The sequence below is a fragment of the Notamacropus eugenii genome, chromosome 4 (assembly GCF_028372415.1).
Source record: "Notamacropus eugenii isolate mMacEug1 chromosome 4, mMacEug1.pri_v2, whole genome shotgun sequence".
Taxonomy (NCBI): domain Eukaryota; kingdom Metazoa; phylum Chordata; class Mammalia; order Diprotodontia; family Macropodidae; genus Notamacropus; species Notamacropus eugenii.
Genome location: NC_092875.1, coordinates 20,602,366 through 20,616,496, shown reverse-complemented (window position 1 = coordinate 20,616,496; position 14,131 = coordinate 20,602,366). Strand labels below are relative to the sequence as shown.

Sequence of the window (14,131 nt, the reverse complement as noted above, 5' to 3'; positions counted from 1 at the left end):
GAGTGGGTAGCAGGGGTCAAGATTTAGGAAGTTCAACTCAAACCCTGCTTTTGCTACGTTTTACAACACATTGAGTAGAAGCCTGGGGAAGATGGTACCTCACTAGGGGAGAATCAGGGCAATCCAGTCTTTTATCACTGAGTGACTTTGGAAAGTATGATCAGAGAGAGGTTCTATTAGGGGAGACAGAGTCACTATGTTCAGGTAGGTGAAGGGGCTGTCATGTGAGCAGAGAGTAGCCCATTATTCACTTTATCTCCCGTGAATCTCCCCATTTCTAGCTTGATCATGAACGCTTCCTGTATCCATAGACTTGATAGGTAATTTTTCTAGCTCTGAGTTTCAGTGATGATTTTCAGTAACAAAAGGCAATCTGTACTGGGATAACCCATGACTTCTCTCTTTTGGTTCATTGAGGCTTTAAATTTTAGTTTTCAGTTTTCTCAATGATATTCAGACCTGAATGCTCAAAAAATCATTTCATCATTGTGGGTCCTCACTTCACCAACATAGAACCTGCTCTTTATGGAAAGGTCTTTGTGAGATGCAGGGCCAAAAAATTCTTTATTCTGTCATCAATGTAGCGATGACATTTGGCATCTCTTTGGCATTAGCTAGGTTAGACCTCAGATAATGAACATATATTTCATTATCAATGTAGTGGTGACATTTGGCATCTCTTTGGCATTAGCTAGGTTAGACCTCAGATAATGAACATATATTTCTGGGTTCATATTTGAAGCCTTTCCAGTCTGGCAGGACCTGGCTAAAGTTGCCCTCTATGGGCAGAGCCTTAGAGAAGCTTTGTCCATAGAGTTCAACTTTTCACACTATGATGAGGCCCCAGAGGAGAATTAGAGTGGAGGTCCCCATCACTACCATCAGCAGCTGCAGTGCTGCCTCACCCCCACCACTACCATTATCAGCCCTCAACATGACCACTGCCACTGCCACCACCATCTTCACCACCGCCACCACCACCATCTTCACCACCACCACCATCACCACCATCACCACAGTAATTGAGCTCTGTAGCAACCCCAACACAGAGTCATCCAGTATCTGCTTGAAGATCTCTGGAGAGGGGCAAATTTACTGTCCCAATTAATCTATACAAGCATTTATTAAGTACCTAAAAATATTAGGTACTGTGCTAGACATGGGGATACAAATATGAGGAGTGAAGTCATCCCAGCTTCCAAAGAGCTCATGTCTTACGTCCCAAGGCAGCCCCTTCTGCTGTGTGCTAGGTCTCATTTTTAGGGCCCCTTTTGATCAATTTGGCCTTCCAATTCCAATCTATTCAATCCTTTGATGTGTAATCTTCTAAATAGAATTCTTTTCTCTTTTCCTCATGACTCCTCTACCTCTCTCCATTGTTTTTTACTCTTGGAGTGAATGGAAATGATCGTTTTGAGGTGAAACCAAAAGGCTTTAGTTGGGGCCCCAGTTCTGCCATCACATATCCTCCCTGAGCGACATTTTCCATCTTTGTTAAGTTGTAATGATGATTCTTGCCTTTTGAAGTTATGGGAATTGAGCCATTGTCAGTCATGAAGAACTAAATTGGTGTAAAAAATCTGATAAAAATATGGGCAGGAATTCACAGTTAAAGTGAGTGGAAAAGGAATGTCATTGCAGGCTTCAGAGAGGCCACAACATGAGCAAAGACTTGGTGATGGAAAAATGCAGGGTGTGTTCAAGGCATAGCAAGTAGCAGAGTTAGGTCACAGTGTTGAGTACATGGGGGGACATGACTGGGACTGAAACTGGAAACGAATGGGCATGAAGTCCTTCCTGGAATGTCACCTTCTTCTCTCGTTTGTTGCAGGACCCAAAATGACAGGTGTGGAGTGTGTGCAAGGGATGGCCTCTGGACTCTATGAAGAACTATTTGGCATCATTGTCTCACTTATCAACAGGTATGGAAGCTGCATTTGGCAGTGTTCCTGTTTCTTCACCAGGGTCTTATGGGGCGGCTAGGTGGGGCAGGGCATAGAGCATGGAGACTACAGTTAGGAAGACCTGAATTCAAATCCAGCCTCACACGCATACTAGCTGTGTGACCCTGGGAAAGTCACTTCACCTCTACTTACCTTATTCCTCACTGTAAAATGGGAATAGTGATAGCACCTACCTCCTGGGATTGATATGAGGAGCTAATGAGATACTATTTGTAAAAACCACTTACTTAGTAGAGTGGCTGGCACATAGTAGGCACTGTACATACGTGCTAGTTATTTGTTATTATTATAACTTCTCTGTATAATTGTAGCTAAAGAAATGCTTCTTGCCAAGGCCCTTTGATCATCCCTGAAAGCTGAGCTGAGGGGGAGAGGCTCTGGGGAATGCCCTGTTCTGTGAGCCTCCGGGCATCCCTGAGAAGTAGGCAAGCACTAGATCTGGGTGCTACTATTCTCTTGGTTATAGAAGTGCTCTTGGAATTCAGACCAAGAAAAGCTTCTGTGCCTTCTCTGGTCTGGCCACCTGCAGGCTGCTGAAGCAATGAAGACAAAATGAAAGCAGCTCCTGCCCTCAGAGGGTTTCCATTCAATAGAGGAATTCAATAGATACCCACATGAGTACATGTTCTGTTATCGTCTCCTCCCCCTGATCCCGGGGTGCTTCCCTGGCTCCTTCCACCAAGGGACCCTATTCAATTCAGTTCAAATATTATTAAACGCCTACTGGGTTCAGGGCCCTCTCCAGGGTGCTGGGACTACAGAGATGAAGTGATAACACAGCTCCTGCTTCAAGAAATTTACATTCTACTGAAGATAGGACCATGTCAGCACCCATTAGTTATTGCCAAGTAGTAATAAAAATAATAATAATATAGAAAAATATATATAAACTTATAAATAAATAATACATGGAATAATAAAGAATAACAAGAATAAATATGGCTGCTACTACGACCAATAATACTAAAAAGTATTTCTGTAGGGCTTCAAGGTTGGCAAGACTCTTTACAAATATCTCATTTGAAATAAACATAGAATATGTGCAAAAAATATAGGAGTTATGCCTGTCAGGGTAGTCTCTTGAAAAGAAAGACAGCCTCAGAACCAAGAAGACCTGCGTCTGAGTCCCACTTCTGGCCCATGCAGGCTATGTGACTCTGAGCAAGTCACATTTTTGAGCACTCTTGGTACTTCCTTAACAATAGAAGTTACTGAGTAGGTGCTGACCTACATCGGTGGAGAAGCTTTCCTCCTCAGGGAGTTCTCTATACCAGTGAGATCCTAGGTCCAGTCCAAAGCCCCCAACTCTATGTACACAAGAACAGGACCAAAAGATGTTGCTGGAAGACTATGTGATTGGAAGACAAGATGGGCTGCTTCAGGCCATGGAGGATAGGTGAATAGCTAGGGAGTTGCACTGGAGCCTTTGTTAAGTCAAAAGAAAACAAGGGAGGCCTTTAGCGTGGTGGGTGGACTTCCCCTGTTGAACTTGCAGGAAGACATGGATAGGGGTCCCATGGGCTTTGTTGTATTGTGATCTATGTAGTGGGAGGTAACTTCCTTCCCTGCCCCTTTCACAGCCCAGCCCCCATGGCCCTATTACAGTCTCCCACTAGCAGATGGATAACGTGGTCAGCTGGATATTGACTCCTCCCTCTATCTCTGCCTCTGCTGGAGGCATCTAGAACTCTGTGAGTTATGGTGGTGCTTGAGCTGAGCTTCCAAAAAAGTGAAGAACTCTCCCAAGTGGACATGAGGAGAGAGAGCATCCTGAGCATGAGGGAGAACTTGTGCAAAAATATGGAGATGGGGAATGCACATTATTTATGGACAATCAACTCACCATTTATTAGGCACCTATTGTATGCTAGGTACTGATCTGGGTGCTAGGGATATAAGGACAAAATTTGAAACAATCTCCCCTCTCCAGGAGTTTACTTCTTTGGCAGGGGGGACTACCAGCAGACCTGTTTACCTGGAGTGGTTAGTGAGGAAAGGGAGTAATATGAAATAAGACTGCAAAGATGGCTCATGGTAAGACTGTAAAGGACCTTAAATTTCAGACTGAGGACTTTGCATTGTATCATACAAGTACTAGGGAGCCACTGGAGACATTTGACTAGGAGAGGAGATATGGATCTTGATTCTGAGTATATCAATTTTACCACTCTTTTTGGCATAGACTAGAGAGAAGGAGACTGAAAGCAGGAGACCAGTTAGACCATATTAAAGGAAGGGCTTAGATTCCCTCCAAAGCTCCTATTTGGTGATAATTGTAATAATGCCTCCCCTGCCCCACCTGCCCTATTCCACCTTTCATCTCCATAGCACTTTCCACTCTGGATACTCTGGGAGCTCACTGGTGTGGATCATCCCTCTGCCTATGCGGACACCAGCCATCTACTCCCACTCATCACATGTAATTCATTCTTGTCTGTATCCTCCCACACCTGCTCACTAGACAATAAATCCAATGGGCCAGATGCCTTCTGGGGGCCTTTTGAGCATCTTATGGATACCATGACCATGGTCATTTGTTTCCTCCATCTCCTCTTACTGCCTGACCAGTCTCTCTCCTCTTTCTTTCCTATGTCTCAATTTCATTCTCTCTCTCACACACACTTTCTCCATTTCTCTCTTTCTCACTCTCCTTCTTTCCCTCTCTCTCTCTCTTTCTCTCTCTCCCCTCCCCCAAAAGCAAACACATATCATAGTAGTTGGTGGTTAGCAAAGAGGCTGTGATCCATGTACCCCTCCTTCCACTGGCCTCTGGATCTAATGCTCACTTACAGTTTAATAAAATGTTTCCACAGAGAGGTAGAGCAAATGTTAAAATGCCCACTTAAGAGATAGGAAAACTGAGGTCCAGAGAGATGAAGTGATTTTTCCCCAAGGTCAGAAAGCACATCCCAGATAGAGCCAGGGGTCACAGCCCAGCTTTCTTGGCTGTGTTCTTCTCCTCTTCCCTGGCTTGCCCCAGGGTCCATTATAGACCTCTCAGTCATGACTGTATCTGGGAGGAAAGTGACCTGGTTTTACATCCAAGTTCCTGAGAATAGAGGCTTTGGGGCCAGGTGGGGAGGATGCCTTCACTTTGATGATGTCCTTGGCACTGGCCCATTCTAGTCTTTTAAGTAATTCTGACAGTGATCCAGCACGTCAGGCCAGAAAACATATGTTTCAACAAAGTCATGGAGATGCTGCTGCTTTTGTCGAACTACTGGGAAATCACTGGAGGTAAATCACCGGGAGCGTGGAGCACAATTTCCAAATCACAGCGTTTGTCAGAGGCTACAAAGATGCATCAGCACAATCAGCCTCCAAGGGCTTTGCTGTCTACCAAGGGCCTCTCCTTGGGGTTGGTGATTATCCTTTAGGACAACAGAGATGCAGTTGTTTGTGTGCTTATTTGTCCATCCATCCATCCATCCATCCATCCATCCATCCATCCATCCATCCATTCGGTAAGTTGAGTCAAAATGAGTTGATCAGAAGAGTACTTATTTTGGAAGCAGGACCCAGCTTCCTATCTTAGCTCTTCTGTTTAGTAGCTGAGTGACCTTGAGTAGGTCAATTCCTTCTCTGAGCCTCAGTTTCCCTCCTCTTTGACATGCACCAGATCTTGAGTCCTTAGAGTTCAATTGCCTCATTTTCAGGGGAGGAAACTGAATCACAGAGAGAAATGACTTTTCCAGGGTCACTCACATTGCACACAGCAGAACCAAGATTTGAGCTGAGGTCTCTCATGCTAGACCACAGAATCCCTTGCCTGGACATCTCATTGCTACCTGAGCCCAGGTGCTGTGACATCAGGCTGTCTCTCTGTCCTGACAAACTGATGAAAAATGTGGAAACTTTGAAATGGGTGAATGATGCCAAACTTGCTCTGAGGGCCCACAGTTGCACTGGGTTGGTTTAGAGGGTGAGCTTTATCATAATGGGACCTTGGGCCAAGAAACCAGAGAAGCCTGGGTGGCTCATCTGGCCCATGTCCTACCTAGAAATGGCAGCTGGGATTTGATGGGTAATGGTAGGCCTGCTTCCCAATCAAAATATTGTCCTTACTGGCTTGCCTTGGTACCTGGAATTCCACCAATGGAATACTACTATAGTCTTCCTGTGGTTTAGGCTACTGACTCCAAGCAACCTCAAAGAGTCATCATGATACAGTGGCTTTGAGAAGACCTGGGTTCTAATTTTGCCTCAGACATTTTACAGCTGGACAGCTCCATTTTCTCATCAGTAAAATGAGAAGAACGATGCTTGTACAATCTACCTCCTAGTGTTGTGGTGAGGTAATACCTTCACATGCAAGCACTTTATCAATGTCAGCTATTTGAATCAGGTCTTTTGACTGCTAGACTTATTGCTGTTTGTTTGTTATTATAATTTTTATTATCCAGTCCAGTGCAGACTGCCTCCTGTGTTTGTGTCTGCAGTGATGAATCCCAGCCCTGATGGTCTATTAAGTCATCGATTAAGATGACTAAAAAGCTGATTGATTAGTCATGAAGCAAGGCCTGAGGAAATGGAGGGCAGGACTGAGGAGTTTAGGAGTCAAGAGAATGGGTGGGGAAAAGAAACATGGGTTGTTTTCTAAAAAGGCAGGATTGGTTGGTGCATCTCAAGGGCTGAGTCCACGTTAGCCAATGGAGAGCCTGAGGACACTGGCTGTCTTTGTATATTAACACTGCCCAGGCCACTGAAGATTTAGTCCATGATATAGATTTACCTGGGCTGCTAAGAAGCACCATAGTGCACAGAGCACCAGGGTTGAAGACTCATCTTCCTGAGTTCAAATCTGGCCTCAGACTCTTACTAGCTGTATGACCCTGGGCAAGTCATCTGTCAAATGCAGTGGGGAAGGAAATGGTAAGCCATTCTGGTATCTTAGCCAAGAAAACCCCAAATGGGGTCACGAAGAGTTGGACATGACTGAAAAGTGACAGAACATTGTCAACCACGTCTTGCCTGGAGCCAGTCCTAGAGCAGAGTCTCCAGAGAGATCCCTAGTAGAAATCCCAGGAGCATATCATTACAGAGAAGGAAACCTAGGGGTCATCTAATCCAACCTTCTCATCTCCAGAGGAGGAAACTGAGGCCCAGAGAGGGAAATTCAGGACATTTTTATTGACAGGATCCCTGTGGGAGGCAGAGGAGTCATGGACCCCCTTCACTATATAACCATAGACGCTCCTTCATCATCCTGAGCCTGTTTCCTCATCTGTGAAATGGGCTCATGCTATGGCAATATGTCCCAGAGAGGAAGTGTGATATGACCAGAGAATCAGTCTTGGAACTAAGAAGATCTGGGTTCGAGTCACACCTTTGGCATCTGTTCTATGACTTCTTAGTACCAACCTTGGTAAACTACAGTAGTGATGATAATCCTAAGTTACATTTCTATAGCACTCAAAGGGTTTAAATGCTTAAGTGTGTTTTATCTCATTTCATCCTCACCACAGCCCTGGGAGAGGGGCTTGCTATTATTATCCCCATTTTACAGATGAGGAAACAGAGACAGACAGAGGTGAAGTGACCTGCCCAGAGTCACACAGCTAGTGAGTGTCTGAGGCTGAATTTGAATTCAGGTCTTCCCATCTTCAAGTCCAGCGCTCTTTCTATCGTACCTTGTCTCTGCCCCATGCCAATGAAATCTCAGGTCTCTGGTACCTACCTTGAAGGGCTGTTCCAGGCTCAAACAAGATAATATCTGCAAAGAGCCCTGTCCGGATTAAGAGGCTGCCCAAATGTCCCCTTGTTCTGATTTTATTTTGTCATTCTGTAAAACAAGCTTCCTGTTCCCTGCACCCTTACACTTGGTCATTGTGCTCAGAGTGGTTTGGAGGACTATAGTTGTGGAGCGTGCCCCCATAAGTGGTCAACTGGACTTTTCCTTTCTCCTCCCCCCAGATCTGAGCTCCAAGGGGAGGAGAAGCTAGATGAGTGTAGCCAGGGTCACCAATGGCTGAGGTTAGAAGTGAGGGTGATTATTGCCTGGCAAAGGCCAGCTTTGTAGAAGGGAGGGCCAAAGCCCCCCAGCCACCTGGCATTCTCAGGACTAACTCCATCACTTACTTGGGAGCTTTCCAGCACAGTCCTAGAAGAAGTCAAAGGAGACCAGAAAGGATCTGGGAGAGACCAGTGCTAAGGCCCTCTGTCCGAGTGTTGGTGGAAGCCGGGGCTGCCTCCATGTTCCTGCTGACACTTCCCTCCCTCCTCTTTCCCTAGGTCCTTGGCTTCCAGTCATCTCTCTACATTCTCCATCATGGTGGTGGACAGCCCTGGCTTCCACAACCCCCGCCACCAGAAGAAGGAGCGGGCGGCCACATTTGAGGAGCTTTGTCACAATTATGTCCATGAGCGGCTGCAGACTTTGTTCTTCCGGAAAAAGTTTGAGTCAGAGCTGGAGCGGTATAGGGAGGTGAGATCCTGAACTAGGGAGATGAGGTCCTGTACTGGGGAGGTGAGGTCCTGGGCTGACCCTCAGCCACAAGCCCCTGGAGGACTTGGAGATTCTTTAAGTATATCCTCCTGAAAGGATGAGCCAAGAAGAAGAGTGGAAAACTTTTCACTGTCATAAAATTCTTCCTTAAACTCCATTTCCAAAAGAATATGCACTCCTTGAGAACCAGGGATCATTCCTTTTTCCCTCTGTATTTACAGAAGCTGGCACAAATAGTGGATGCCAATCAAATGTTTGTTGAATGAATGTTGAGTGCCACTCCCTTGTTCAAGAACACATGATAGCTCCCTATTATTTATGGCATCAAATTCTTTTCTTACTCTGCTCAATTTAAAAAAAAATAGTTGATGCCATTGGTTTTTGTATGGCAATTATTTCCAGATGTACCTGTCTTCCATTTTCCAACAGCAAATTGTTATTTATAACTGAGGGAAGAAAATAGTTGAGCAAAACTAGCTTACTGTATATCAACCCTTTCTTCCAGAGTATTCGGCCCTACTTTATGGCTTTCCACAATCTGATTCCATCCTATATATTCAGTCAGCCAAGGGGTGTGCTCCTTAAATTGATACCAGAACCCTAGACTTGGCATGGTCCAGACTGGGGAGTGCAGACACCCTGGGTTAAGTTAATTCCTGGTTTAAGAAAGCAGAGGAAAAAGAGATGTGCCCACAGTTCTAGGTATTGAGGATGGCAGCTTGGCTGATGAGGCAGCTGTTTGTTTAGCGCTGTGTGGGTTTTTTTCTGCTTGATTAGTCTCTGAACAGGAAGACTCTTTCTGAATTCCAATGTGTATCTTGAGCTCTGTTTCTTTGGGTCTCTCCATTTCCTTCCAGCCTTGCAAGGGGGATCTGTGAGTATGCAGTCAGTCTGCCCGGTAAAGCCCCCACAGGACACAGGATCCCTGAAAAAGCAGGTGCCAGGATTGAGGGAGCACCCTGTTAGAGCCCTGGGAGGGCTGGGATCTTCAGCTGGTTTCCCAAATGGGCCATTTGCCTTGATTTATCTCAATGGAGATTTTGTAGGTGTCAAGACAAAAAGCCACTTGGCTCCCCATTGCCCTGGTCAGATCCTCCTGGCATCCCCTGCACCCTTGGGGAACAAAAGTTAGTGCTTGCTTGCTAGAGGACAAAGGGAGCAGTTTTTCAAACGCATTACAATCCTTTTTAGGCATAAGATGAGTTCAGTAAGGGTGCTGTCTATAAGAAATAATTGCCCGAGGCTGGTTTAGACCTTTATAAGTGAGGGTCTGTGAGGTCAACCAAACTACCTATGGTGGAACTGGCTGGTAAAGACTGACTTGGGATTCTGGGAGGATGGAGGAGAGGAGGTGGAGCCAGGAGCAGAAATCACAGGGGTTCTCATGTGGTCATTCTTTGACTACTCTCTGGGACTAAAGAATCCATTCAGTAAACATTTCATTAGCATTTCCTCTGAGCCAGGTTCTCATTTAGGCTCACATACAAAGGCGGAGCTAAAAACAAACCCTTCCCTCAAGGAGCTTACATTCTATTGAGAGGAGAGAACCTGTAGGCAGGTAAAAAATGCAAAGGCTTTGGTGAAGGAAGAGAGTTCCAACCACGGGGTGTAGGGGTGGGCATTGGTGAAGCTTCCTGGAGAGAGACAAATCTTCCCAGAGCACCTGGAATGGTTTTTGACTGCTGTAGTATTCCCTTTACCCGTGCCTTAAATGACATTTTGTGGCAGGAATGGAATGTGGGAGTTAGTGCCACTAGGTGGTGCATAGGCTTGGAATCAGGAAGACTCATTTTCATGAGTTCAAATTCAAGCTCAGATAGTTAACTGTGTGTCTCTGGGTAAGTCACTTAACCTTGTTTGTCTCAGTTTCCTCATCTGTAAAATGAGCTGGAGAAGAAAATGGCCAACCACTCCAGTATCTCTACCAAGAAAACCCCAAATGAGGATCACAAAGAGTTGTTTACAACTAACAACAACAACTGATTTTAAGGTCAACACCCTAATGCTCTCCACATTACCTCTCCACAAATTATTACTAGTATTATTAAACTTACATTGGCATGGAGAGCGAATCGGGATGCAAAGTGGCGTTCATGCCAACAGTGATGGAACAAACAACAGAGCCCAGTGTAACATTCCAGGAAAGATGGAAAGGAAGATATGATCTCTTTGATGCCCTAATAAAGAAAAGCTTAGTTTTTCCTGGGGTGGGTGGTGGGAGGTAGTGACTGAGCAGGACTAGCAAAGATGGAGGGTGTGTTTGGGTGTGTGGGGGAGTTTTCATCAGGCTTAGAGAAAGTGTGATTGTCTGGGGCTCCTAAAGTTGGTGGGCTTGGATGGGGCACATTCAGACATGTTTCATGGTGGAGCTTTGATCTCCACCTCTATTGACACAAAAGCCAGTGGGACAAAGAAAGCCACGTGTTTGATGTCCCCCAGAAGTTATTGCACACCCTTATCAGATGTTCAGGGGTTCTGAAAAATGGTCAACTTTTAAATACTGTCTTCTAGGAAAAGGTGGTGGTTCCCTTTGATCTTCCAGAGCTCTCCCCAAGGACCACAGTGGCAATCATTGACCAGAATCTCTCCCAGGTGAGAAGGCTAAGCATCTTGGGTTCCGATTCTTGTAGTTACTATTTATCCATTTTTCTGTACTGGTTAGGGTTGGAATAAATGATGTAACTGAGTGGGTGGGCATGGTGTCCATTAAGGCAGTCCTGGTGCCACGCTGCCACTGTGTGTGCATGCACATGTGCATGATGTATAAATATAACCTCTTTCTTGCAATGGGACACCTCTCCTCCTGGGGTGGGGTAGGGGGTACAAAGCATCAGAGGGTGACTTCTTTCTATCTTGTGGTCCAGGAGGTTGGCTCTTGATCTTGCCCGACATAATAGGTGGCATTTCTTTCTGCCTACCTTTGCTCATTGGACACATACCCACCTGACCAAGAATCCTGAATCATCTTGCTTTTCTATCCATACCCTCAATGCTTGGTGTGTATTAAGCACTTAATGAACGCTTTATCATTCATTTATTCATTTTTTTTTCATTCATTCATGACCAGCATCTGATACATAAATTTCCCTTTTTCCTCTGCCTCCTTGCCAGGGCACCCTGGAAGAACGCTGGGTCTCCTGGAGATGGTATTCAGCTTTACTTTAGGCACTGGTTGGCTAAGCTGCCAATTTAAAGTCTTCCTCAGTCCATCAATCTCCTTTGCCCACTTGACATTTTTATAGCTCTTCTCCAACTTTCCTTCAGTCTGCTGATGCTGTGCTAACGTTATTCATTCTCTCTCTTTTTTGTGTTCCCTGATCTTTGCTGTGCCTTGAATTTTAGTTCTGTGAACCATGACTTTTCTACTGCTTTGAAATAAAATTTCCTCCCAGAGGAGACACTATTTTATTTGAAGGAAAGAACTTGAGGTGCCTGTGGAAAGAGTGTCATGAGGCATCATGAGGAGTCTGAGATCAGAGGAAATGGGACCATATCTTAGCTTTGACTTGACCTGTGTGACCTTGGACGATTCACAGACTCTATGAGTTTTGGTTTCCTCATCCATAAAATTGACTAGATGACCTCTAAGCTCTCTTCTAGTTCTAAATCTCAAGATCTTTGACTGTGCATCTGGAAATTACCTGGGACATCAGGTCAGATTCTATCCTTTTGCCTTGGGAGAATGGATCAAGATTTGGTCCACACTGAGTCTGTGAGGAAGCCAAGTGAAAGATGGGAAACAGAATCCCATTGAGATGCTGCTAATTTTCAGACCAACCTTTGGGTATCACATAGATCTTCAGACTCAGCTACTGTGTTGGTTAGCTTTTTCTAAATTGCTTCTTTCCTCCCTCTTTCTTTTTAATTCCTTGTTGCAAGAGATGGTTCCCTGAATGGGACATGAGTGGGAGTATATTTGGAAATGAAAGTGATTTTTGAAAAAAGCCTGAATAATTAAAAAAAATCTAATTATCCTTTTGGTGCATGAAGTCATGCCTATGGGCTGGTCACTGTATCTGGTTTACAACTTTCTACTGACCTTAGGTGATTCTGTCTTTTGAAACCTGGGAAAATCCTTGCAAAGCCTCACATCTCAAGGTTCATTCTTTTAGTGACTTAAGCTTTCAGGAAATTGAGTGTCCCTGGGGAAAATTTAGCTATGAGAATTGTCCCCATGATCTGGAGCTTTGAGCATTGCAAAGGGCTATTCTTCTGTGATGAATCCAAAACTGATTTTGGAAAGAAAGTGTGGGATGTAAGTTGGAGACTGTAAGCTTCTATCCCCAGTGCTCAGGAGTCTGGATCACCACCTGCCCTTCCCCTGGTAGGATGGAAGAAGAATTAGATCCAATCCATAGGGAGCAGCCTGGTGCCCAGGCCCTCTCAGCATGGCTGCATGGTTGTGTTTCTTGACCAGGTGCATGTTCCAGTTGCGGGTCAAGCGGAGGAACCCAAAGGTCTTCTCTGGGTCCTGGATGAGGAGGTCCGGATCGAGGGCTCAGGTGACAGTGCTGTGATGGAGCGCTTGTGTTTAGCCTTTGAGAAGAAGGAAGCTGGTGCTGATGGTAAGAGAGCAGGGGAGAAACCAAGCAGAGTTATGCCTTTAGCTGGCATCATCTCTAGAGAATATTACTCATTCATGCTTTTAATTCGTACTGTTGAAAGCATTCACTGACCACTTGCAAGGCACTAGCAGGTTTCCAGTGTTTTGGGTAGCTAGGTGGCACAGTAGATAGAGCAATGGACCAGGAGTTAGGAAGACCTGGCTTCCAATCCAGCCTCAGACACTTCTTTAGCTGTATGACCTTGGGCAAGTCCCTTCACCACTATCTGTCTTAGTTTCCTCATCTATAAAATGGGGATAATAATAGTACCTATCTCTCAGGGTTGTTTTTGAGGATCAAAGGAGCTAATGTTTAAAGCACTTAGCACACTGCTTGGCACATAGTAGACCCTTACTAGATCAAAAATCCAGTTAATTAATTGATTGATTGACAACTCATTGAGCTCAGTAGGACAGATATTGTTATCCCCATTTTACAGAGAAGGAAACTGAGGCTAAGAGGGGAAGTGAACTGTCTGTGGTCACGCAGCTGATGTCAGAGGCAGGATTCAAGCCTCGATCTTCCTGACTCCGGACCCCCCCTCCCACACACACACACAGCTGCCTCTACTAGGACAGTGAAATGGAAAGACTGAGCAAAGACTAGGACCCCAAACCCATCATTTGGCAAATGAGGTAACAGAGGCTGAGGGAGATTAAGGAACTTGACAATAGTCTCTCAGGTAGTGAGTTTTAGAGGCAGGACTTGAATCCAGGTTCAAATTCAAACTCCTGAATCAAGGACAGATTTAAATGCTTGACAACAGTAGAGGCAACGGGGAGCCACTGAGGCAGAGGAGTAGCAAGGCCAGGATTTCTATCCCATATAGGTCAGTCATGCTCAGAGGTCCTGTGATGTTGGGGAGGTGCCTTGGGCTTAGCTGGGCACCAGTTCGGGCTGATTGTGCCGAGCTAGGAGGGCTGAATTCAGTTACACTTCTGGCGATGGACTGGAGGTGGAGGAATGTTCCGTCTGCTCTCTGAGGGTCAGTGTCAGGTCCGAGGAAGGACACGTCCCTTGTGGAGCAGACTTTAGCATTGGGTTCTGAGGAAGATGACCCGGCTTCCTTTTGTTTATTTATTGACACAGAGAAAATAAGTTGTTATCGTTAGCTGCAA

General features: G+C 45.2%; 1 protein-coding gene across 1 annotated transcript in view; it reads left to right on the top strand.

Moving 5' to 3' along the window:
* The window catches only part of MYO18B (myosin XVIIIB), a 339,875-nt gene that overhangs the window by 97,868 nt on the left and 227,876 nt on the right, over positions 1-14,131 (top strand). Inside the window, exons 12-15 of the mRNA XM_072600101.1 lie at positions 1,832-1,922; positions 8,196-8,388; positions 10,921-11,001; positions 12,827-12,974. Of these exons, the coding sequence (XP_072456202.1) occupies positions 1,832-1,922; positions 8,196-8,388; positions 10,921-11,001; positions 12,827-12,974 (513 nt within the window). The remainder of the gene's footprint in view (positions 1-1,831; positions 1,923-8,195; positions 8,389-10,920; positions 11,002-12,826; positions 12,975-14,131) is intronic.